Source organism: Eleutherodactylus coqui, chromosome 7, assembly GCF_035609145.1.
Source record: "Eleutherodactylus coqui strain aEleCoq1 chromosome 7, aEleCoq1.hap1, whole genome shotgun sequence".
Taxonomy (NCBI): domain Eukaryota; kingdom Metazoa; phylum Chordata; class Amphibia; order Anura; family Eleutherodactylidae; genus Eleutherodactylus; species Eleutherodactylus coqui.
In genome coordinates, this window is record NC_089843.1 from 188,529,435 (window position 1) to 188,553,133 (window position 23,699).

Consider the following 23,699-nt stretch of genomic DNA (forward strand, 5'->3'; position numbering starts at 1 on the left):
TCTAGAAAAGCTTGAACAGTGAGCGGTGACTAACAGAATGGTATTTAACAAGGAGAAATGCAAAGTCTTACATCTGGGCAAGAAAAATGAAAAAAAAAGCACATACAGAATGGGAGGAATTGGGCTAAGCAGCAGCACATGTGAAAAAGACTTGGGTATACAAATAGATCATAGACGGAACATGAGTCAACAATGTGATGCAGCAGCGAATAAGGCGAACACAATTCTGTGATGTATTAAGGGAAGCATAAAGTCTAGATCACGTGAGGTCATTATCCCCCTCTACTCTTCCTTAGTCAGACCTCATCTGGAATACTGTGTCCAGTTCTGGGGATCCACTTTAAAAGGGACATAGAAAAACTGGAGCAAGTTCAGAGAAGAGTTACCAAGATGGTGAGCGGAATGCAAATCATGTTCTAAGAGGAATGGTTAAAGGATGTGGAAATGTTTAGCTTGCAAAAAAGAAGGCTGAGAGGAGACTTAATAGCTGTCTACAAATATCTGAAGGGTTGTCACACTGGAGAAGGATCAGCCCTATTCTCATTTGAACAAGGAAAGACTAGAAGCAATGGGATGAAACTGAAAGGGGGGGGGGAGACACAGATTAGATATTAGACAGTGAGGGTGATCAATGAGTGGAACAGGTTGCCACGGGAGGTTGAGAGCTCTCCTTCAATGGAAGTGTTCAAACAAAGGCTGAACAAATATCTGTCTGGGATGATTTAGTGAATCCTGCACCGAGCAGGGGGTTGGACCCAATGACCTTGGAGGTTTCTTCCAACTCTGCTATTCTAGGACTCACACGAACGGATTTGCATTGCGGATCCGCAGAAAATACCGTTTATAACATGCCATGGAAAAGCGTTTCTTCCTGCACACAAGCCGAAATCAATTGCAATTCCCACTCATGGAGGAAAAAAATCACAGCACGTTCAATTCCATTGCACAAGTTCCACATAGATGGCTTCCATTGAAGTCAATGGAAGCTGTCTGACCCACGGCACTTCTGCACTTGACATTGCGGAAAAGTTGCAGGTAGCCGTGCCATCGCCTAGTGATGGCGTGGGAAAAGCAGGGATTTAAAAAAAATAAAAAATAACTGTACCGCACATGTCTGATGGCGAACCATGCGGACCATCCGCACTACAGAAAAAGAAGACAAGCAGCAGGTACATGTGGAAGCTAACTGGGCACAGGGTCAGATTCCACTGTGGGCTCCTGTATGTGGAATCCGACCCATTCATATGCAGCCGGCCTTAAACGTTTAATGCAGTATTTGTGAACACACTGAGGAACTTCAGGTGATATTCTTCACAGCACTGTAGAATTAGCTGTTTCAGGTGAAGTATGTTGCATATTTTTTCTGTATACAAAAGGGAATTTAAATGGCCCCAGAGATAAAAGTCGAAAGATTTTAAGTTCAGTGACCTTAAGGCCCATTTACACACAGTGATGATAGCTCAAAGATCGCTCAAACGACAGTTTGAGTGACAGCTTGAGCGATCATTTTGCATAAACTTTTAAGCAGCTATTCAGCTACTTAAAAGCAATTAACTTTGCAAATGAAGTCTTAGCTGAAAGCAGTTAATAGCCTGAGGGCTCTTATCTACTTTCAGTTCTTTTGTTCTCCAGAGGGAAACAATGCCATCAGCACTGCCCGTGGAGAACTGCTGATAAGACCTAACAACGATTTTTAGGTTGGACTGAATTTAACGATCAGCTAGCTGTGCACGAAGAGTGCACGATGCCGCGCGTTTAGACGCAACAATTAGCACTCAAACAATCGCTTTTTAGCGATTTTTCAGCAATGATCACTCTGTGTAAATGGGCCTTTAGCACTCAATATGGTAAAGTTCAAAATAGTCACTAAAAATGTCTCCTCTACATAAAAATGCAGCCTCCCTCCCAATTAATACTTTCACGCATTGGAAGTCAATTTTCTCATCATTACTCCAGTTAAACAGATATGTTCAGACTTTTGGCTTAGCCTGTGTACTGACAGTTTGCACAGACTTTCTGATGTTTTCACTATTCACTCTTTGTCATGGCTTCCTTTCTTAGAGGGGCTGTCCTGCTTCCATCTATTTTGCTGCAAGAAGTAGAGAGCTTCATACATTGTGCAGTGGCCACGGCTGGTACAGCAGGCTTAGTTCTACTGCAGTAAATGGGACTTCCTGCAGTACCAATCCAGGCCACTGTGCAATGTATGGAGCTGTCTACTTACTGCAGCAAAACCACAAGAAGTAGGACAACCTCTTTAATGGAGCTACTACAAGTACAACAGATCTGTTTTTAAATTGACTTCTAAATGGGGGTTGTTTTGTTTCTTACAGCAAGAAAAGTGCTGCATGCTATGCTACGTTTCCGATCTAAAACACTGGAACCGTGACTGAACAGAACCTACATGGCTTCTCCGACTACCTGATGTACATTATGTACTAGTATGCATCATTAGTCAAAGACACTACAGACTGCTTTGATTGGCCAGTGCTACCTATGTGAGCAGCATTGGCCAGTCAGAACAAGATGTAGTATCTTAGAATACACTGTGCATCAGGTTGTCAGAGAAGCAATACAGGCATTTTTGTTTGTCCAGGATCTGAGGGTCAATGCTTTGTGAGCTAAACAGCCTGGAGTTCAGACTGATACTTCGTAGCACACTGCAAGAGAGCTTTGTACAGCTGCTGATGTCTTCAGCTCACAGAGCATTGCCTAGATTATATTAAGTTGCTTTCATGTTTCAGCAGAGTAGAACTAGGAATGGGTGAGTTTGCAGCCTGGGAATATAAGAAGACAATGTGCGGCTACAAACGGACCTGGACAAGCTGGGGGCTTGGGCAGAAAAATGGCAAATGAAGTTCAATGTTGAAAAATGTAAGACTATGCACATGGGCAGGAGAAACGGATGTCACCAATATTCACTTAATGGGGTACCACTAGGGAAAAGTGATATGGAAAAGGATCTGGGGGTATTAGTGGATAATAGACTAAACTGGAGTAACCAATGCCAGTCAACTGCTGCAAAGGCAAATAAAGTTTTGGGATGTATTAAAAGAGGTATAGGGGCGAAGGACGAGAACATCATCCTTCCATTATATAAGGCACTTGTCAGGCCTCACATGGAATACTGCGTACAATTCTGGTCACCGGTGCTCAGGAAAGATGTTACAGTGCTTGAGGGGGTTCAAAGAAGGGCAACTAAACTAATACATGGAATGACGGGACTGGAATACCCAGAGCGGCTATCCAAACTGGGACTATTTACTCTTGAAAAAAGAAGGTTAAGAGGTGACCAAATAACCATGTATAAGTACATGAGGGGACAACACATGGATCTCTCCCGCGATCTGTTTACACCCAGGACCACGACGGTAACAAGAGGACATCCGTTACGATTAGAGGAAAGTAGGTTTCATCACCAACATAGAAGGGGATTCTTTACTGTAAGAGCAGTTAGACTGTGGAACTCTTTGCCTGAGGATGTGGTGATGGCAAAATCCATAGAGGAGTTTAAAAGGGGACTTGATGTCTTTCTGGAGAAGAAGGATATTACAGGATATAAATATTAGGTTAAGTGTCAATCCGGGTTTACAGGCAGGTAGGAACTATTAGGGGTTGATCCAGGGAACAGTCTGATTGCCATTAGGGAGTCGGGAAGGAATTTTTTCCCCAAAAGGGCTAATTGGCTTCTGGCCATGGGTTTTTTTTGCCTTCCTCTGGATCAACACAGGAGGATAGACAGGCTGGACTAGATGGACATTGTCTTCATTCAGCCTTACATACTATGTTACTATGTTACTATGTGTTCTTATTCACAGAAATATCTTGGAAGTGGCAAATAACTGAAACAACATATATTAGAAAGATGTATAACTTTTCATTCATATAGTAATTAAGCTTTATTTACAGTGCAGAATTCTGAAGATACCATTTAAGAGAATGAACACACTGTCAAAACTGCAGGCAAGATGTTATAGAGCAGGAGGAGCTAAACAGATTGATATATAGTTTTATGGGGAAAGATTCAGTATAATTTGTATTTCATTCATTTATACAGTCCTATCAGTGTATGAATGTTCATACAGGGGTAGCAGTCAGTCACTTATAGGACTGCCTACTGGACTGTACAGCTCAGAAGGTATGGAGATATGAATGAATAAAATACAAATTATACTGATTCCATACCTATAAGGGACCTACCACATCGGACGGAATTGCGCTGCAGCATGCAGCCAATCCACAGCTGCAGAATTCCACACCACAATCCACAGGTTTAACTGTGGATTTCGATGCAGAACTGCAAGCAGGTTTTAAGCCATCTTCAATTCCGCATCACAATCTGCAGGTAGCCTTTGGATTTTGGGGCGGAATTTACTGCAGCTTGCGGTGCGTCAAGTGGCCCATTCTGCCCCGTGTAAAAGGCCCCAAACCTATATATCAATCTGCTCAGCTCCTCCTGTTCCATAACATGCTTGTTTGTACTGACAGACTCCCTCTAAGTACTTTGTATGCTATGGTAAGTACAAGTTAAATGTAATCATATTTGGTAAAAAGTAAATAAAAGTGATTTTTAAGAATAATTTGTTGATTATTGCTGAGTTGGGGGAACCCAACCCATCTGTCACATGATGATTGGATGACAGTCGGTCAGTGTCCGCTCATGATCAGCTCATGCTGCAGTATATTTGCTATGTATACCTTTTATGCAATAAAGAGCTTCAGAGGACGAAGTGAATCTTATAACATCACTTGTCTTTTTCACACTGTATTCTTCTCTGATGCATCGTATATACAATTTGACATACCTGATTGATAAGGCTATGATACCCTTTAAGTATCAGCTAAATTAAGCAATTACTCCAACAAAATCGCGTTGCTAAGGTAATTTCCTGCAGCAGCCAAATGGCTTTTAATATAATATCTGTGAATGTACCCTAACCATTACTTACCATGAAACCACTGTGCTATGCCGGTTCCAGATCTGTCCCATCCTGCCCGCAGAGGAAGCTGCTCTGCTTGGAACCATTTGATTATATTCTCACGAGTGCAGCTGGAGTTTACTCTTCTTATGCCCTGTCTCCTAAATAGTATTAAAAGCAAACATCTAATATATATAGGAATAACAGTCTTTAGGCCCATATATATTAAAAAATAATATTTTTAATTGAAAGAATGATCTACAGAGTGACTATACCATTACTATTTCATCACCATCATTATCATGCAATGCAATGACTACAAATACTACAAAGAAATAGTATTAAGGACAATATATTCATTTTAACTACCGATACACAGTTTATAGATATAGTAAACAGAAAACGTTGTTTACTTATCTACTCTTGTACCAATCCTGAGTTATAGCCTAAATTACCCAGAGCTGCATTCATAAGTCTGCTGGATGTTATTGAAACAGGTATGTTAGATTACAGTACCATGATGTAAATCATCAGAACAAGCTCTGTGCAGTCAATGGGTAATGCATCTTCGGACTATATAACACAGGTTATAACTCAGGACCGGCACAAAATAAGTAATGCAATGTGTTTACTGTACAAGGTTACTGAACTCTTTATGGAAATCCATTGTGATACACAGTAAATAGCAATATATTTTCTCAGATCAGTGGACACAAGATTTCACAAAATAAAAATCACATTTAGGGCTCATGCAGACGAGTGCTGTGGGCACGCAGTATAGCCATGTGCAAAGATCGTGGCTATACTGCACTAAAGATCGCAATAACAGGTTAGATCCAGCTACTTGAAGTAGCCCGTTCACACAATCCAAGGTGCGTGTTTTCCAGCTCCCAAAGGAGTCTATGGAAAGCACGCACCAAAGATAGGTCAGGCCCTAACTTTGCACACACCATGGAGCTTAGATGCAGTTGCATGTCCTATCTTTGTTAGGTGCGCAAATTTAGCGCGACTAACATTCTTTCATGTGAACACTTCTATAGGAAACCATTGGTTCCTATAGAAGCGCTTTCTGTGCGCGCCTATACTGCACCCGGACAGCGCTCATGTCAACGAGCCCTATATCTATGATTATTCTAATAATTGGCTAACACTTCAAATAAAAAGCTATTTTATTCTTTAAAAATATAAAAGAATCAGAATGATTCTGGGAGGACACAGAAAAACGAACAGAAAAAGTGTTTGTGGTTGGGAGTATCATGGGAATGTCGGCACTGCAGAAGCGTGACATTTATTGCAGCTTAACCCTTTAATAATGACTAGAGATGAGCGAGCACCAAAATGCTCGGGTGCTCGTTACTCGGGACGAAATTTTCGCAATGCTCGAGGGTTTGTTTCGAGTAACGAACCCCATTGAAGTCAATGGGCGACCCGAGCATTTTTGTATATCGCCGATGCTCGCTAAGGTTTTCGTTTGTGAAAATCTGGGCAATTCAACAAAGTAATGGGAACGACATAGCAACGGATAGGGCAGGCGAGGGGCTACATGGTGGGCTGCATCTCAAGTTCCCAGGTCCCACTATTAAGCCACAATAGCGGCAAGAGTGGGCCCCCCCCCCCCACTGTCAGCGTAAAGATCATTCTCCTCTGCCATAGCTGTAACAGCTGTGGCAGAGAAGAACGATGTTTGCCCATTGAATTCAATGGAGCCAGCAATACAGCAGGTTCCACTCAAAGCAATGGGCTGCCGGCGATCGCGGGATGAATTGTCGGGAAGGGGTTAAGTATAAAAGCCGTTCCCTGCAATTCATCCAGAAATGTGTTACAATAAAAATATATACCGGCGTATAAGGCGACTGGGCGTATAAGACGACCCCCCAACTGTCACCTTATACGCCGGCAATACAGCGGAGCAAAGAATAAAAATCATTACTTACTTCTTCTGACGTTCTGCGGCGCTCCTGCAGGCTGTTGCTCCCTCCTGGTCCACGGCAGAGTATTGCTTTCTGGACGCAGGGCTTGAAATCCCCGCCTCCAGAAACACAGCCAATCACAGCCATTCAATGACATCATTGTCATTGGCTGTGATTGGCTGAAGGCACGTGTGTTTCTGGAGGCGGAGATTTAAAGCCCTTCGTAGAGAAATCAATGCTCTGCCAGGAACCAGGAGGGAGCAACAGCCTGCAGGAGCACCGCAGAACACCAGGAGGGAGTGACAGCCTGCAGGAGCGCCGCAGAACGTCAGAAGAAGTAAGTAATGATTTTTATTCTTTGCTCCACTGTATTGCCGGCGTATAAGGTGACAGTTGGGGGGTCGTCTTATACGCCCCGTCGCCTTATACGCCGGTATATATTTTTATTGTAACACTTTTCTGGATGAATTGCAGGGAACGGCTTATATATTTAACCCCTTCCCGACAATTCATCCCCGCGCACGCCGGCAGACCATTGCTTTCAGTGGAACCTGCTGTATTGCTGGCTCCATTGAATTCAATGGGCAAACATCGTTCTTCTCTGCCACAGCTGTAACAGCTATGGCAGAGAAGAAGGATTTGTCTTCTATATGTTCTCAATGGGGTCGGCGCTGCTGCCGCCGGCCCCATTGAGCGCATATAGAGAAGATTTATGGCCTTAAGAAGGACCGTTGGGGTTCTTGAAACCTAAAATACTCCTAACACTCTCCCTATAGCAGCTCCACCAAGATACCACTTTCCCTGAACTAATGTCAGAATGCATCTGTGGCGAGCCGCGGGAGGGGCAGATTTCAATACTTGGGTGACACCTAATCTCGCCAGCCACTCACTGCAGGGGGGTGGTATAGGGCTTGAACGTTGCAGGGGGAAGTTGTAATGCCTTCCCTGTCTTTCTATTGGCCAGAAAAGCGCGCAAATTTCTCAGGGAAGAAAGTGAAAGTAACTCGAACATCACGTGGTACTCGTTACGAGTAACGAGCATCTCGAACACCCTAATACTCGAACGAGTATCAAGCTCGGACGAGTATGCTCGCTCATCTCTAATAATGACCAATACACCTTTTTACTGACCTCACTAATGGACTTTAGACCTGCACATACATATTTCTAAGGCCTCGTTCACACAAGTGCTCTTTTAGCGCAGAATAGGCGCCTGAAAAGATCACGAATATACCGCATTAAAAATCACATGAACGGGTGAATTGCAGCTATTTGAATTAGCCCGTTCACACGATCCGAGGTGCGTGGTGTGTGTTATCCAGCTCCCATAGGAGTCTATGGAAAGCACGCACCAAAAATAGGTCAGGTTCTATCTTTGCACACACCAAGGAGCTTAGATGTGACCTTGCAGGTGCATGTCCTATCTTTGATTGGTGCCGGTATTTAGCATGTCTAAAATTCCTTCATCTGAAGGCTTCTATAGGAAACTATTCGTTCTTATAGAAGCGTTCTCTGCACACTAAAACAGCACTCGTGTGAAAGCCTGAGGTGGTGGCTTGGCTGTCTCCTGACAGCCAAGCTCCTGCTCTAATGGCCAGGAGATGAAAAACCTCTGATCCTGGCAGTTTAGCCCCTTTAATGCTACAAACAATAGCAACTGCATATAAGCAGATTACAGGGGGAGGGGGCTCCTTCTGTCACCCATTAGCACACCACAGTACAATTACAAGGTACTAATGGGTTCCCATAGCAGTCGGAAGCCTGACAAGGGCCTCCGTGTCTGTCATGTAACTCAGTCTATCAGGCCCCACCTCTCGCACAGTCTAATAGTCTGCTGTCATAGACTTAGTAGAATGCACTAATGCAGTGTACCATCCTATTGATCAAACTTCAAGTCTGCTTCAGGGACTAAAAAATATTGTCAAAAAAATTCAATGAAGTTTAAATGCAATTTTTTTTAAAATACACATTTTTTTTTTACAAAAACCTCTATAAATGCATAAAATACAGCCAAAAAACTCAAAAGAGCAATTGCTATTGCTGCAGACAATTAGAATATTTTGTTATCTATGGTGCATGGTGAACGCTGTAAAAATCATTTAAAAAAGTAACGCCAGAATTGCTCTTTTCTTTTGTTTGCCTCCCAAAAAAACAAAATAAAAGCAATCCAAAACTCACATGTACCTCAAAATATAAAAGCTACAGCTCTTCCCACTAAAAACAAGACCTCACGTAGCTCGTCTGCCAGAAAAATAAAAGGTTATGAGTTTTAGAAGGCGGCGATGCAGATTTAATTGCTTTGCTTTAAAAACAGCTTTTAATTGTGCAAAAGTGGTAAAATAAATTAAAAAATCTATATAAACTTGGCGCGGCAGTAACTGAGCTGATCCAGAGAAGGTTCTGTCTTTTTTACCCCCAAAACAATGGCAGAATTTCTGAGGGCTTCTTCCATTGTCCCCCCCAAAATTTGCAAAGGTTCTCCTACACATTGTATGTTCCCCAGAGTGATGCCATTAAAAAATACAACCCAAGAAATACAAGCCCTCATGCGGCTTTGTCAACCAGTTATGGCTCTTGCAATGCAACAATGAAAATTGATTAGCCCTTAAAGTAAAAAAAAAAGGGCTTATTAGTAAAGGCCCATTTACACGGAACGCTAATCGCTAAAAACAAATCGCTAATCGGCGATTGTTTCAGCGATAATCAGTGCGTGTAAATGGGCACCCATCGTCGGCTTTTTTCGGCTGATCGTTAGCTAACCTAAAAATCGTTGTTCATTTTTATCACCAGTTCTCTACGGGGGAGTGCTGATAGCATTGTTTTACCCATGGAGAACAAAGGGTCTGAGCCCAGATAATAGCCCAGATAGTAGCTACTTAAATACAATTAATACGTTTTGCAAAATAATCGCTCAAAGCTGTCACTCAAACTGTCATTTGAGCGATTTTTGAGTGATCATCTGCTGGTGTAAATGGGCTTTTAGGGGTTAATATTGTCTATTTCTTGTGTTTATTTTCACCTTCTATGATACATTATCATATAAGGAGTCACAATGATCATGTTTGTCCCGAGCACTCGGTGGCAGCACAGTAGTGGGTGAGTACTGGCTGAACAAACAGACTACCTGCTTTACAGTTACATCCCTCCAGAAACTCTGGCTAGAATGGATCCATTCGGCAGAATTAAATGGACCGCATTATCTTTAATGGGGTGTGTCTGGCTTTTGCTATGCCCTCGAGTATTTTCCTAAATGAAATAATTCAGTACACAGTGCTATTTTATCTTGGGTTTTAACAAAAAACTGCAGTGAAAGCTCCAAACGGAACTTCAAATGCAGATGTGAATGAGCCCTTGAAAATGAAAACGGAGTTCTGCTCAGTTACTGCAAGCGATAATCCCATTTTTTCCCCCTGCTTTTGATAAAACTGGTCTATTCTGCTTTATTCCCTTCTCCGATTTTCATCATTAACGTCTAAATGAACGCCTATGTGTCAACAAAATGTTGACCATAGAAACCTATTAAAATGTGGACCTCTATGTCTATACTAAGCTACAAAAACTCTCCAAGAACTACAATTCAATTGTCTTGAAGTGTCTACATACAATAGATACTACAGTACCTGTATACATCAGCAATGAACATTACAATAGAGGAAGGCGTACGTCATCATTTCTACCTGCTTATTCCACAGTCGCTGTTAACTGTTGAAGCTGCTTTTGGTTTGGGTGGTAAAGGAGGTCGTTTCATTTCTCCACCAAAATTTTTAGCTCTTTCTGCAACAGAACCTCTTGCAATGGCCTGCATTGATAATCTCTTGTAATCATCTCGAGCCTGCTTAGCCATAGACCGCCGCCTCTCATCAGCTGCCTTTGACTTTCTCACTAAAAAGAGCAATATATTCACTACATTAGTCTCACAGATTTACCTGGAATGTAAGCACCTTACATCGAAGATATCTATTACAGACACAAAAACTACTAGGGTTCACAGAAAAGTGTGCTGTCTTTAGAATTAATATATGACCTTTCTTAATAATTATTTAAAAAAGCTTAATTGTGCTCAAAACTGTCCCAAACACTAGTCTAAATGCGAGAAAGTGGGGTAAACCCACACAAGAACCTAACCCTACCTCACCATACCGTTCCCTCTTTTTATCCCTGTGCCTTTTTTTTCCTTTCTCTTTTAGGCCTTAGTCAGACGGGCGTTTTTTCGCGCGATTTGCGGATCACATGACGGATGCGCAAATCGCGTGACCGTGGGCGAAAAATCACGGGAAAAATCTGCACCTAGCCGCGTTAATCGTCGCAGCAAAACGCCCGTCTGACCGGAGTAAAATCGCCGTGCGCATCAAAATGCGCATGAAACTTAGACTGGCCGGCGAAAAAAACGCAGCTAGCTGCAGTAAATGATTTTGGTGCGCACATAAAACGCCGAACGCAGATAGGCGCGATCTGCGAATCGTCGTGTCCTATAATTTATCGCATATCCGCATAAAAAGCGGACATGTGACCGATACCATAGCGAACCATTGGTTCTATATATGCGCGAATCGCATGAAAAAACGCCCGTCTGACTAAGGCCTCAAGGAGAAGTTAGGGTGAGGTAGGGTTAGGTTTCTGTCTGGGGTCGCCCTTTTCTGGGCGGTTACTCTGCTTTCTCATCTTTAGACTACTGTTTGGAAAGGCTTAGGGTGCTATTGGGCTTTTCAAAATAAATATTAATAAAGGTTATATATTAATGCTAAGGACAGTACACTTTTATGTGAACCATATTCACATTGCCATCATCAGTATGTTATATGTGCAAAAATTGAAGATATAATTATGTTTATTTTCTTATAGTACAAGAAATCAAAGAAAAAATGTTACATTATTTTTCAGTGTCTGTTGGATTAAATAAATGAGTAATATAATTAAATCACATTGTATAAGATATCATATGATTCACTAAGATGATAATATGATTTAGGCATTAACTTAGGACATATTCTTCTTCATTGTGTACACTGTACTCTCATGACCATAACAGTTATGACTACAGACATCCTTTGATCTTGGTTCTAACTTTTTCTTGCATAATAGAACATACAAGAAAATTGTGTGCAATTCCGCAACTCATTCTTGACATAAAACAAACTCATGGCTGGAATTGACAATATGCATATGTCCTTCAGTCATTTTGCACATACTGTACTGAGAGGGCAACCAGCGGATGGAGTCAGGATGCGCATATAGCGGCATTCTGTCAGTGATCAGTGCCAGAATGTGCAAGGTAGATAAAGGTCCCCCTAGTAAATGACGAAGAGAGTCTCTGTAGCGGGGTCCAGTGGTGGCACAGTAAAATTGAGTCCACGGAGGGAGGCACTATAACATAGTGGGGTTACAGGAGGGCACTATAATTAAGTAGGGCCAAAGGGGGACAATATAATCAAGAAGAACCACAGGAGGGCATTATACCATAACTTGGTTGGGCCACAGAGGTGGCTCTATAAGTGGAAGCATTACTAGTAAGTGGAGGCAACATATGGGGACATTATTACTTTGTAGGGGTACTAATACTATGGAGGGTACAGAAACAATCATTTAGGGTAGCAGCAGGATTGTGAGAGTGTGCAGAGATGAGTGATAGCTCAAAAAAATCATCATGACAGTCTAGGCATGAATAGAAAAGAAAAATAGATGCTGTCACTCATAAGAGACGCCACTTGTGATCACTGGAAGGAACTGCACTGTAATCACTTTCACTGTGTAGAACTGTTCAACTACTATTGAGAGGTATACAAGTACAGTGAGGGTCACTATTAGGCCTTAGTCACACGGGCATTTTTTGCTACGATTTGCGGATCGCATGACGGATGCGCATCTGCAAATCGCGTGATCGGGGCCGAAAAATCGCCTGAAAAAACTGCTCCTAGCCGTGTTTCAATAGAAACGGGCTGGAGCTGTCCAGCGCATTGAATTCAATGGAGCCGGCAATACAGCCGGCTCCATTGAATGCAATGCGCTGCGGGCGATCTCACGATAAATTGTCGGGAAGGGCTTAAATATATAAGCCCTTCCCTGCAATTCATCCAGAAATGTGTAAAAATAAAAAATATATATATACTCACCTTGTCCTGGCAGACGGAGTTCAGCCGCGGCCGGTGGCAGTTCTCCTGAACTGCTCTGAGTAGTATTCAGCAGCCGGGGATTTAAAATCATCGCAGGGCAGGGACCAATCAGGGGCAGCTCTCAGCTGTCATTCAGAGCAGTTCAGGAGAACTGCTGGCCGGCGCGGCTGAACTCCGTCTGCCGGGACCAGGTGAGTATATATATATATATTTTTTGTTTTTACACATTTCTGGATGAATTTCCGGCATGGGCTTATTTCATGAATGGGTGAGTGAGTGCTGCCTCTGATTGGCTCAGCGCAGGGACCAATCAGGGGCAGCTCTCAATTCATGAATGGGTGAGTGAGTGCTGCCTCTGATTGGCTCAGCGCAGGGACCAGTCAGGGGCAGCTCTCAGCTGTCATTCAGGAATGAATTCATGAATGGGTGAGAGCTGCCTCTGATTGGTGAGGCTGTGACCAATCAGAGGCAGCTCATTCAGCAGGCGGGGATTTTAAATCCCTGGCTGCTGAATACTACTCAGAGCAGTTCAGCGCGGCTGGCCGGCAGTTCTCCTGAACTGCTCTCTGTAGTATTCAGCAGCCGGGGATTTAAAATCCCCGCCTGCTGAATGAACTGGCTCTGATTGGTCACAGCCTGACCAATCAGAGGCAGCTCTCACTCACACCCATTCATGAATTCATGAATGGGTGTGAGTGAGAGCTGCCCCTGATTGGTCCCTGCGCTGAGCCAATCAGAGGCAGCACTCATTCACCCATTCATGAATGGGTGTGAGTGAGAGCTGCCTCTGATTGGTCAGGCCGTGACCAATCAGAGGCAGTTCATTCAGCAGGCGGGAATTTTAAATCCCCGGCTGCTGAATACTACAGAGAGCAGTTCAGGAGAACTGCTGGCCGGCCGCGCTGAACTCCGTCTGCCGGGACAAGGTGAGTATATATATTTTTTTTATTTTTACACATTTCTGGATGAATTGCAGGGAAGGGCTTATATATTTAAGCCCTTCCCGACAATTCATCCTGCGCTCGCCGGCAGCCCATTGATTTCAATGGAGCCGCTGTATTGCCGGCTCCATTGAATTCAATGGGCAAACATCGTTCTTCTCTGCCACAGCTGTTACAGCTGTGGCAGAGGAGAATGATTTGTCTACTATATGTTCTCAATGGGGTCGGCGCTGTTGCCGCCGGCCCCATTGAGCGCATATAGAGAAGAGAACAGGAATCGCAGATCGCAGATAGGTGCGATCTGCGATTTCTGTTCTATAATTTATCGGACGAGCGCATAAAAAGCGCTCATGTGTCCGATACCATTGCAAAGCAATGGTTTTATAAAATCGCCCGCCGCATGCGCATGCGCAGATCGCGCGAAAAAATGCCTGTCTGCCTAAGCCCTTATTGTGAGGGGACACAAGGGCCATGCTTTAGCATAAAAGCACCACTGGAATTATCCCTCTTTTTGTTGGTTAAAATTTGAGAACTATGAGATTTGGCCACATGACAGGCCTATAAGTAGCACTTCCAATTGATTGAGAGTGAAATGTGACATGCAGACTAACTTTTATCCCATTTGCCCTCTCAATCAACGCTCAAGCAGTCCATTTGGTCTAAGCACAACTACAAGGCTTTTCAATTAGGGCATCCTATAGATGTCCCATATTTAAGCAGCCCATCCTACAAATTAGGACAGACTAATTAGCTGATTGTTGACAGGAAAATGTTCTGATTTTCTTTGACATTTTAATTAAACTTTCTTTTTTTCTTAACTTCAGCAACTGTAACTAAAGAACCATTTTTACCATCATAGCAACAGCACCATTGAAACCCATTTATTAAAGCGTACACTTGCTTGAGTCATATCATTCATTTTTCTTCGCTATGAAGATGACAGCTTCTTTACAAGAACTGTACAGATACTGTACTGAATACAGATATGTCTCTCTGCATTTAATTTTATCTCTGCATTGCACCATGTCAGGCTGATATTTTGTCAACATTTTTCAGTTGAATTGCAGCCAAAAATGCCAACCAAATCGGAGAAAAAAAAGCAGTTGTGCCATTTTTGTGGGGATCTAGTTTTATGGTGTTCATGGTGCAGTAAAAGTGACATGTACATTTTTTTTTCGGGTCAATATGATTGCGGAGATACTAGAATTGTATATTTTGTTTGCTGTACTACAAAAAATAAGGTTTTGTCGCTATTAGAGATGAGCGAACGCGTTCGTCCGAGCTTGATATTCGTGCGAATATTAGGGTGTTCGGGATGTTCGTTATTCGTAACGAACACCATGCGGTGTTCTGGTTACTTTCACTTCCTTCCCTGAGACGTTAGCGCGCTTTTCTGGCCAATTGAAAGACAGGGAAGGCATTACAACTTCCCCCTGCAACGTTTAAGCCCTATACCACCCCCCTGCTGTGAGTGGCTGGCGAGATCAGGTGTTCGCCTAATATAAAAGTCGGCCCCTCCCGCGGCTCGCCTCAGATGCGGTGTGAGTTAGATGAGGGACAGTGCTGTTTATACCGGAGCTGCTGTAGGGAAAGAATTGGTAGTTAGTGTAGGCTTCAAGACCCCCCAAAGGTCCTTATTAGGGCCACTGATAGCTGTGTGTTGGCTGCTGTTAGCAGTGGCATTTTTTTTTTTCTCAAAATCGCCTCTGCACCTGGCATTAGGGACAGAAGTGCTGCATAGGCAGGGAGAGTGTTAGGAGTGAGTGTAGCCTTCAAGAACCTCAACGGTCCTTTCTAGGGCCATATTTATCCGTGTGCAGTACTGTCCAGGCTGCTGTTAGCTGTGCTGCATTTTTTTTGGGCTTCTCAAAATCGCCTCTGCAGAGCATTCCACCCTCCATTGATACTGCAGGGAAAGAATTGTATAGGCAGGGCCACAACACAGTTATTATTCATAGAATATACGCAGTGCTGCCTTTTGGTGGAAAAACAAGTGAAAACAAATCTATTTGTCCAGCCTCTGTCCGTCCTTACGGGCGGTGGAGACGTGTGAGCTGCGTGAAGAACAGTGCTAAATCATACGCACCCAGCTACGCTTTACTGCTGGCTTCGCCATTTGCTTTCCTTAATTGGGAAAAAAAATACCTGCTCTGCCAGAGTTATAATAACTCTGCTACCCTCACGTTCTGTGACACATAAGCAGGGACACAGCACAGTTATTAAACTTCTCATGTTCATACAATATACGCAGTGCTGCCTTTTGGTGGAAAAACAAGTGAAAACAAATCTATCTGTCCAGCCTCTGTCCGTCCTTACGGGCGGTGGAGACGTGTGAGCTGCGTGAAGAACAGTGCTAAATCATACGCACCCAGCTACGCTTTACTGCTGGCTTCGCCATTTGCTTTCCTTAATTGGGAAAAAAAATACCTGCTCTGCCAGAGTTATAATAACTCTGCTACCCTCACGTTCTGTGACACATAAGCAGGGACACAGCACAGTTATTAAACTTAGATAATTCATTCACTAGAGGCAGTGGGGCCTTTCGTTTTCCAAAAAGGGCAAAAATTATATTTGGCCTGCAGTCTTGCGCCAATTTATTTCCTGCCTGTGAAATCAAATCACTGGTAATACAGCATGCTGAGGGGTAGGGGTAGGCCTAGAGGACGTGGACGCGGCCGAGGACGCGGAGGGCCAAGTCAGGGTGTGGGCACAGGCCAAGCTCCTGATCCAGGTGTGTCGCAGCCGACTGCTGCGCGATTAGGAGAGAGGCACGTTTCTGGCGTCCCCACATTCATCGCCCAATTAATGGGTCCACGCGGGAGACGGTTATTAGAAAATGAGCAGTGTGAGCAGGTCCTGTCCTGGATGGCAGAAAGTGCTTCGAGCAACCTATCGTCTACCCGCAGTTCTGCGCCGTCCACTGCTGCCAATCCGAATCCTCTGTCTGCTGCTCCTCCTTCCTCCCAGCCTCCTCACTCCACTACAATAACACCTGCTCAGGAGCGGGAGCACTCCCAGGAACTGTTCTCGGGCCCCTGCTTAGATTGGGCAGCAGCGGTTCCTCTCCCACCAGAGGAGTTTATCGTCACTGATGCCCAACCATTCGAAAGTTCCCGGGGTCCGGGGGAAGAGGCTGGGGACTTCCGCCAACTGTCTCAACAACTTTCTGTGGGTGAGGAGGACGATGACGATCAGACACAGTTGTCTTGCAGTGAGGTAGTAGTAAGGGCAGTAAGTCCCAGGGAGCAGCGCACAGAGGATTCGGAGGAAGAGCAGCAGGACGATGAGGTGACTGACCCCACCTGGTGTGCAACGCTTACTCAGGAGGACAGGTCTTCAGAGGGGGAGTCAAGGGCATCAGCAGGGCAGGTTGCAAGAGGCAGTGCAGTGGCCAGGGGTAGAGGCAGGGCCAGACCGAATAATCCACCAAGTGTTTCCCAAAGCGCCCCCTCGCGCCATGCCACCCTGCGGAGGCCGAGGTGCTCTAAGGTCTGGCAGTTTTTCACAGAGACGCCTGACGACCGACGAACAGTGGTGTGCAACCTTTGTCGCGCAAAGCTCAGCCGGGGAGCCAACACCAACAGCCTCACCACCACCACCATGCGCAGACATATGATGGCCAAGCACCCCGCAAGGTGGGACAAAGGCCGTTCACCGCCTCCGGTTTGCACCCCTGCCTCTCCCCCTGTGCCCCAACCTGCCACTGAGATGCAACCCCCCTCTCAGGACACAGGCACTACCGCCTCATGGCCTGCACCCACACCCTCATCTCCGCTGTCCTCGGCCCCATCCAGCAGTGTAGTTCAGCGCACCGTTCAGCCGTCGCTTGCGCAAGTGTTCGAGCGCAAGCGCAAGTACGCCGCCACGCACCCGCACGCTCAAACGTTAACCGTCCGCATAGCAAAATTCATCAGCCTTGAGATGCTGCCGTATAGGGTTGTGGAAACTGAGTCCTTCAAAAGTATCATGGAGGCGGCGGCCCCGCGCTACTCAGTTCCCAGTCGCCACTACTTTTCCCGATGTGCCGTCCCAGCCCTGCACGACCACGTCTCCCGCAACATTGTGCGCGCCCTCACCAACGCGGTTACTGCCACGGTCCACTTAACTACGGACACGTGGACAAGCACAGGCGGGCAGGGCCACTACATCTCCCTGACGGCACATTGGGTGAATTTAGTGGAGGCTGGGACAGAGTCAGAGCCTGGGACCGCTCACGTCCTACCCACCCCCAGAATTGCGGGCCCCAGCTCGGTGCTGGTATCTGCGGAGGTGTATGCTTCCTCCACTAAAGCACCCTCCTCCTCCTCCTCCTCCTCCTCTGTCTCACAATCAAGATGTGTTAGCAGCAGCATGTCGCCAGCAGTCGGTGTCGCGCGGTGTGGCAGCACAGCGGTGGGCAAGCGTCAGCAGGCCGTGCTGAAACTACTCAGCTTAGGCGATAAGAGGCACACGGCCCACGAACTGCTGCAGGGTCTGACACAGCAGACCGACCGCTGGCTTGCGCCGCTGAGCCTCCAACCGGGCATGGTCGTGTGTGACAACGGCCGTAACCTGGTGGCGGCTCTGCAGCTCGGCAGCCTCACGCACGTGCCATGCCTGGCCCACGTCTTTAATTTGGTGGTTCAGCGCTTTCTGAAAAGCTACCCACGCTTGTCAGACCTGCTCGTAAAGGCGCGCCGGCTCTGTGCACATTTCCGCAAGTCCCACACGGACGCTGCCACCCTGCGCACCCTGCAACATCACTTTAAGCTGCCAGTGCACCGACTGCTGTGCGACGTGCCCACACGGTGGAACTCTACGCTCCACATGTTGGCCAGGCTCTATGAACAACGGAGAGCTATAGTCGAATACCAACTCCAACATGGGCGGCGCAGTGGGAGTCAGCCTCCTCAATTCCTTTCAGAAGAGTGGGCCTGGTTGGCAGACATCTGCCATGTCCTTGGTAATTTTGAGGAGTCTACCCAGGTGGTGAGCGGCGATGCTACAATCATTAACGTCACCATTCCTCTGCTATGCATCTTGAGAAATTCCCTGCAAACCATAAAGGCAGCTGCTTTGCGCTCGGAAATGGGGGCGGGGGAAGACAGTATGCCGCTGGATAGTCAGGGCACCCTCCTGTCTATTTCTCAGCGCGTACAGGAGGAGGAGGAGGAGCATGAGGAGGATGAGGAGGAGGGGGAAGAGACAGCTTGGGCCGCTGCTGACGGTACACCGGCTGATTGCCTGTCATCCTTTCAGCGTGTATGGCCTGAGGAGGAGGAGGAGGAGGAGGAGGAGGATCCTGAAAGTGATCTTCCTAGTGAGGACAGCCATGTGTTGCGTACTGGTACCCTGGCACACATGGCTGACTTCATGTTAGGATGCCTTTCTCGTGACCCTCGCGTTGCACGCATTCTGGCCACTATGGATTACTGGGTGTACACACTGCTCGATCCACGGTATAAGGAGAACCTGCCCACTCTGATTCCCGAAGAGGAAAGGGGTTCGAGAGTGTTGCTATACCACAGGACCCTTGCGGACAAGCTGATGGTAAAATTCCCAGCCGACAGCGCTAGTGGCAGAAGGCGCAGTTCCGAGGGCCATGTTGCAGGGGATGTGCGTAGATCGAGCAGCATGTACATCCCAGGCAGTGCAACAGTCTTTAAGGGCCTGGCCAGCTTTATGGCTCCCCACCAAGACTGTGTCACCGCTCCCCAGTCACGGCTGAGTCGGCGGGAGCACTGTAAAAGGATGGTGAGGGAGTACGTAGCGGATCGCACGACCATCCTTGGTGACGCCTCTGCCCCCTACAACTACTGGGTGTCGAAGCTGGACACGTGGCCTGAACTAGCCCTGTATGCCCTTGAGGTGCTTGCTTGTCCTGCGGCTAGCGTCTTGTCGGAAAGGGTGTTTAGTGCGGCTGGGGGAATCATCACAGATAAGCGTAGCCGCTTGTCAACCGACAGTGCCGACAGGCTAACACTCATCAAGATGAACAAAGGCTGGATTTCCCCAGACTTCTGTTCTCCACCAGCGGACAGCAGCGATACCTAAGCAATACGTAGGCTGCACCCGCGGATGGAAGCTACATTCTCTCTCACCATCCAAAACGGGGACATTTCTGCTTCATCAATCTGTGTCTAATATTCCTCCTCCTCCTCCTCCTGCTCCTCCTCCTGAAACCTCACGTAATCACGCTGAACGGGCAATTTTTCTTAGGGCCACAAGGCTCACTCAAATAATTTTTCAGAACAATTTTTATAAGTTTCAATTAGCTTAAAAGCGTTGGAACTTTAACTTGAACCAATTTTTCGTTACACTGGGCTGCCTCCAGGCCTAGTTACCACTTAAGCCACATTAACCAAAGCGATTCACCTGCCATCTTGGTTGGGCATGGCCAATTTTTACTGAGGTACATTAGTACTGTTGGCACACCAATTTTTTGGGGCCCTCACCTACAGTGTAATCATAGTAATTTCTATGTTCTTCGCCTGCACTCATGGTACAGAAAGGTGTGTGGGGTTGGCCTACAGTTTAGCTACATAAATGTAACTTGTGCCTTGGCTATACTAAGGCTACTGAAATGGAACTAAGACTGCGCTCCCGCTATACTGCTGCTTCAGAATTGTTACTGGGGCCTGTCTTGAGTGCTACTATTGCTTACATGGAACGAAGACTGCGCTCCCGCTATACTGCTGCTTCAGAATTGTTACTGGGGCCTGTCTTGAGTGCTACTATTGCTTACATGGAACGAAGACTGCGCTCCCGCTATACTGCTGCTTCAGAATTGTTACTGGGGCCTGTCTTGAGTGCTACTATTGCTTACATGGAACGAAGACTGCGCTCCCGCTATACTGCTGCTTCAGAATTGTTACTGGGGCCTGTCTTGAGTGCTACTATTGCTTACATGGAACGAAGACTGCGCTCCCGCTATACTGCTGCTTCAGAATTGTTACTGGGGCCTGTCTTGAGTGCTACTATTGCTTACATGGAACGGACACGTGGAGAGGACACGTAGTGCCTCAAAAACATCCCCCTCCTCCTCCAACAGGGAAAACATTGTTGGCAAATGCCTTTGCATTGGTTCGTCTGGTGGCAGTCCAAGAATTTCACCTTTACCGACACTACAAGAGAGCCCCCCCACCATCCCCCCGCCACGGCCCACTTAATCCTGGCCACATTCCGAAAACCAACAAAATACAACCGTGGTACTAGGTCCGCAGTCACCACCACATTACCACCAACGCGGTTACTGTTAAGGTGCATATAACCACGGACACGTGGAGAGGACACGTAGTGCCTCAAAAACATCCCCCTCCTCCTCCAACAGGGAAAACATTGTTGGCAAATGCCTTTGCATTGGTTCGTCTGGTGGCAGTCCAAGAATTTCACCTTTACCGACACTACAAGAGAGCCCCCCCACCATCCCCCCGCCACGGCCCACTTAATCCTGGCCACATTCCGAAAACCAACAAATTACAACCGTGGTACTAGGTCCGCAGTCACCACCACATTACCACCAACGCGGTTACTGTTAAGGTGCATATAACCACGGACACGTGGAGAGGACACGTAGTGCCTCAAAAACATCCCCCTCCTCCTCCAACAGGGAAAACATTGTTGGCAAATGCCTTTGCATTGGTTCGTCTGGTGGCAGTCCAAGAATTTCACCTTTACCGACACTACAAGAGAGCCCCCCCACCATCCCCCCGCCACGGCCCACTTAATCCTGGCCACATTCCGAAAACCAACAAAATACAACCGTGGTACTAGGTCCGCAGTCACCACCACATTACCACCAACGCGGTTACTGTTAAGGTGCATATAACCACGGACACGTGGAGAGGACACGTAGTGCCTCAAAAACATCCCCCTCCTCCTCCAACAGGGAAAACATTGTTGGCAAATGCCTTTGCATTGGTTCGTCTGGTGGCAGTCCAAGAATTTCACCTTTACCGACACTACAAGAGAGCCCCCCCACCATCCCCCCGCCACGGCCCACTTAATCCTGGCCACATTCCGAAAACCAACAAAATACAACCGTGGTACTAGGTCCGCAGTCACCACCACATTACCACCAACGCGGTTACTGTTAAGGTGCATATTACCAGTCTGACTGGGGCATGCAGACACCTTGACAGAATGAATAGTGTGTGGCACATAGGTTCCCCATTGCTATGCCCACGTGTGCAGCTCCTGATGGCGGTGGCACAGGATTCTATTTCTCATTGCTTCTGTACAGCATTGTGGGCTATCGCCCCGCCCCTATTAAAGAGGGTCGCTACCTAGCCGTGCCAACCCTGTGCAGTGTGTGCCTGCGGTCCCTCGTCGTGGCAGACGCACTTCTAAATAGACATGAGGGTGGTGTGGCATGAGGGCAGCTGAAGGCTGCGCAGGGACAGTTTGGTGTGCGCTGTGGGGGGGAGGGGGTGCGGTTGGGCAGCATGTAACACAGGAGAAGTGGCAGTGGAGTGTCATGCAGGCGGTGATTGTGCTTTGTTGGAGGTAGTGTGGTGCTTAGCAAAGGTATGCCATGCTAATGAGGGCTTTTCAGAAGTAAAAGTTGTTGGGAGGGGGGGGGGCCCACTCTTGCCGCTATTGTGGCTTAATAGTGGGACCTGTGAACTTGAGATGCAGCCCAACATGTAGCCCCTCGCCTGCCCTATCCGTCACTGTGTCATTCCCATCACTTTCCTTAATTGCCCAGATTTTCACACATGAAAACCTTAGCGAGCATCGGCGAAATACAAAAATGTTCTGGTCGCCCATTGACTTCAATGGGGTTCGTTGTTCGAAACGAACCCTCGAGCATCACGGGAAGTTCGTTCCGAATAACGAACACCCGAACATTTTGGTGTTCGCTCATCTCTAGTCGCTATATTCATAATTTTTTGGTTTTCAGTTGATCAGGCTGTGTGAGGACTTGTTTTTCGAGTGCAAGCTGTAGTTTTTATTGGCACCATTTTGGGGTACAAATTACTTTTTGATCAATTTTTATTTAATTTTTTTAAGAGATGAGGTGTCCCAAAAAACTGCATTGTGTTCACCGTGTGGGATAAATAGTGCAATATCTTAATAGTTCAGACATGATGATGCCAATTGTTTTTTTTTTAATTAACATTGTGGCAAATATCGCAAAATTTTTTTTTTTTACTTTTAATATTTTAATAGTTTTAAATTTTTAAAATAAGTTTTTATTCTTTTTTTTCATATTTTTTAGTCTCAATAGGGGACTTGAACTTGGTATCGCTTGATTGCTTGCACCCATATACTGCAATACTTCTGTATTGCAGTATATAGTACTAGGGCCGTTGTGTGGTGCAAAAATGCTCTCGCTCACGACCTGAAGGTTGCAGGTTCAATCCCTGCCAGGTTCAGGTAGCCAGCTCAAGGTTGACTCATCTTCCAAGGTTGTTAAAATGAGTACCCAGCTTGCTGGGGGTAATAAACAAATTACCTGAAAGCACTGTTGGCGCTCCTCCTCCCCACCCACCCTAGTTTTTATTGCTCCCTATTAAGCCCTATGAATCCACTGCAAAATTTCCACATGTTGCATATGGATTTGCTGCACACTTGGGTGTGGATTTGCTATGGATTTTACCCCCTCATTTGAAGGGCTGAAAACTATAGTGGAAGTCTGCATTATTAATTGATCTGCTGCAGATTTAAAATCCACACTACAGGTCAATGTATGCTGGGGATTTTTAACAGCATGAGATTTGCTGAAATCTCATACACTGAGCCTATAATGTAATACAAATCTGCAGTGGAAAATGCACTGTGTATACACCACGTGCGAAGATACCATAAATAAGTGATGGACTGAGGTGCTAAAATGTC

At 46.0% G+C, this 23,699-nt stretch overlaps 1 protein-coding gene across 2 annotated transcripts in view; it reads right to left on the reverse strand.

The window, feature by feature from the left end:
- SH2D4A (SH2 domain containing 4A) overlaps window positions 1–23,699 on the reverse strand; it is a 116,503-nt gene that overhangs the window by 8,066 nt on the left and 84,738 nt on the right. For both annotated transcript variants that reach the window (XM_066574142.1, XM_066574141.1), the window contains 2 exons: window positions 10,507–10,711; window positions 4,950–5,080 (listed from right to left, as the gene is read on the reverse strand). In XM_066574142.1, coding sequence (XP_066430239.1) covers window positions 4,950–5,080; window positions 10,507–10,711 — 336 coding nt within the window. The remainder of the gene's footprint in view (window positions 1–4,949; window positions 5,081–10,506; window positions 10,712–23,699) is intronic.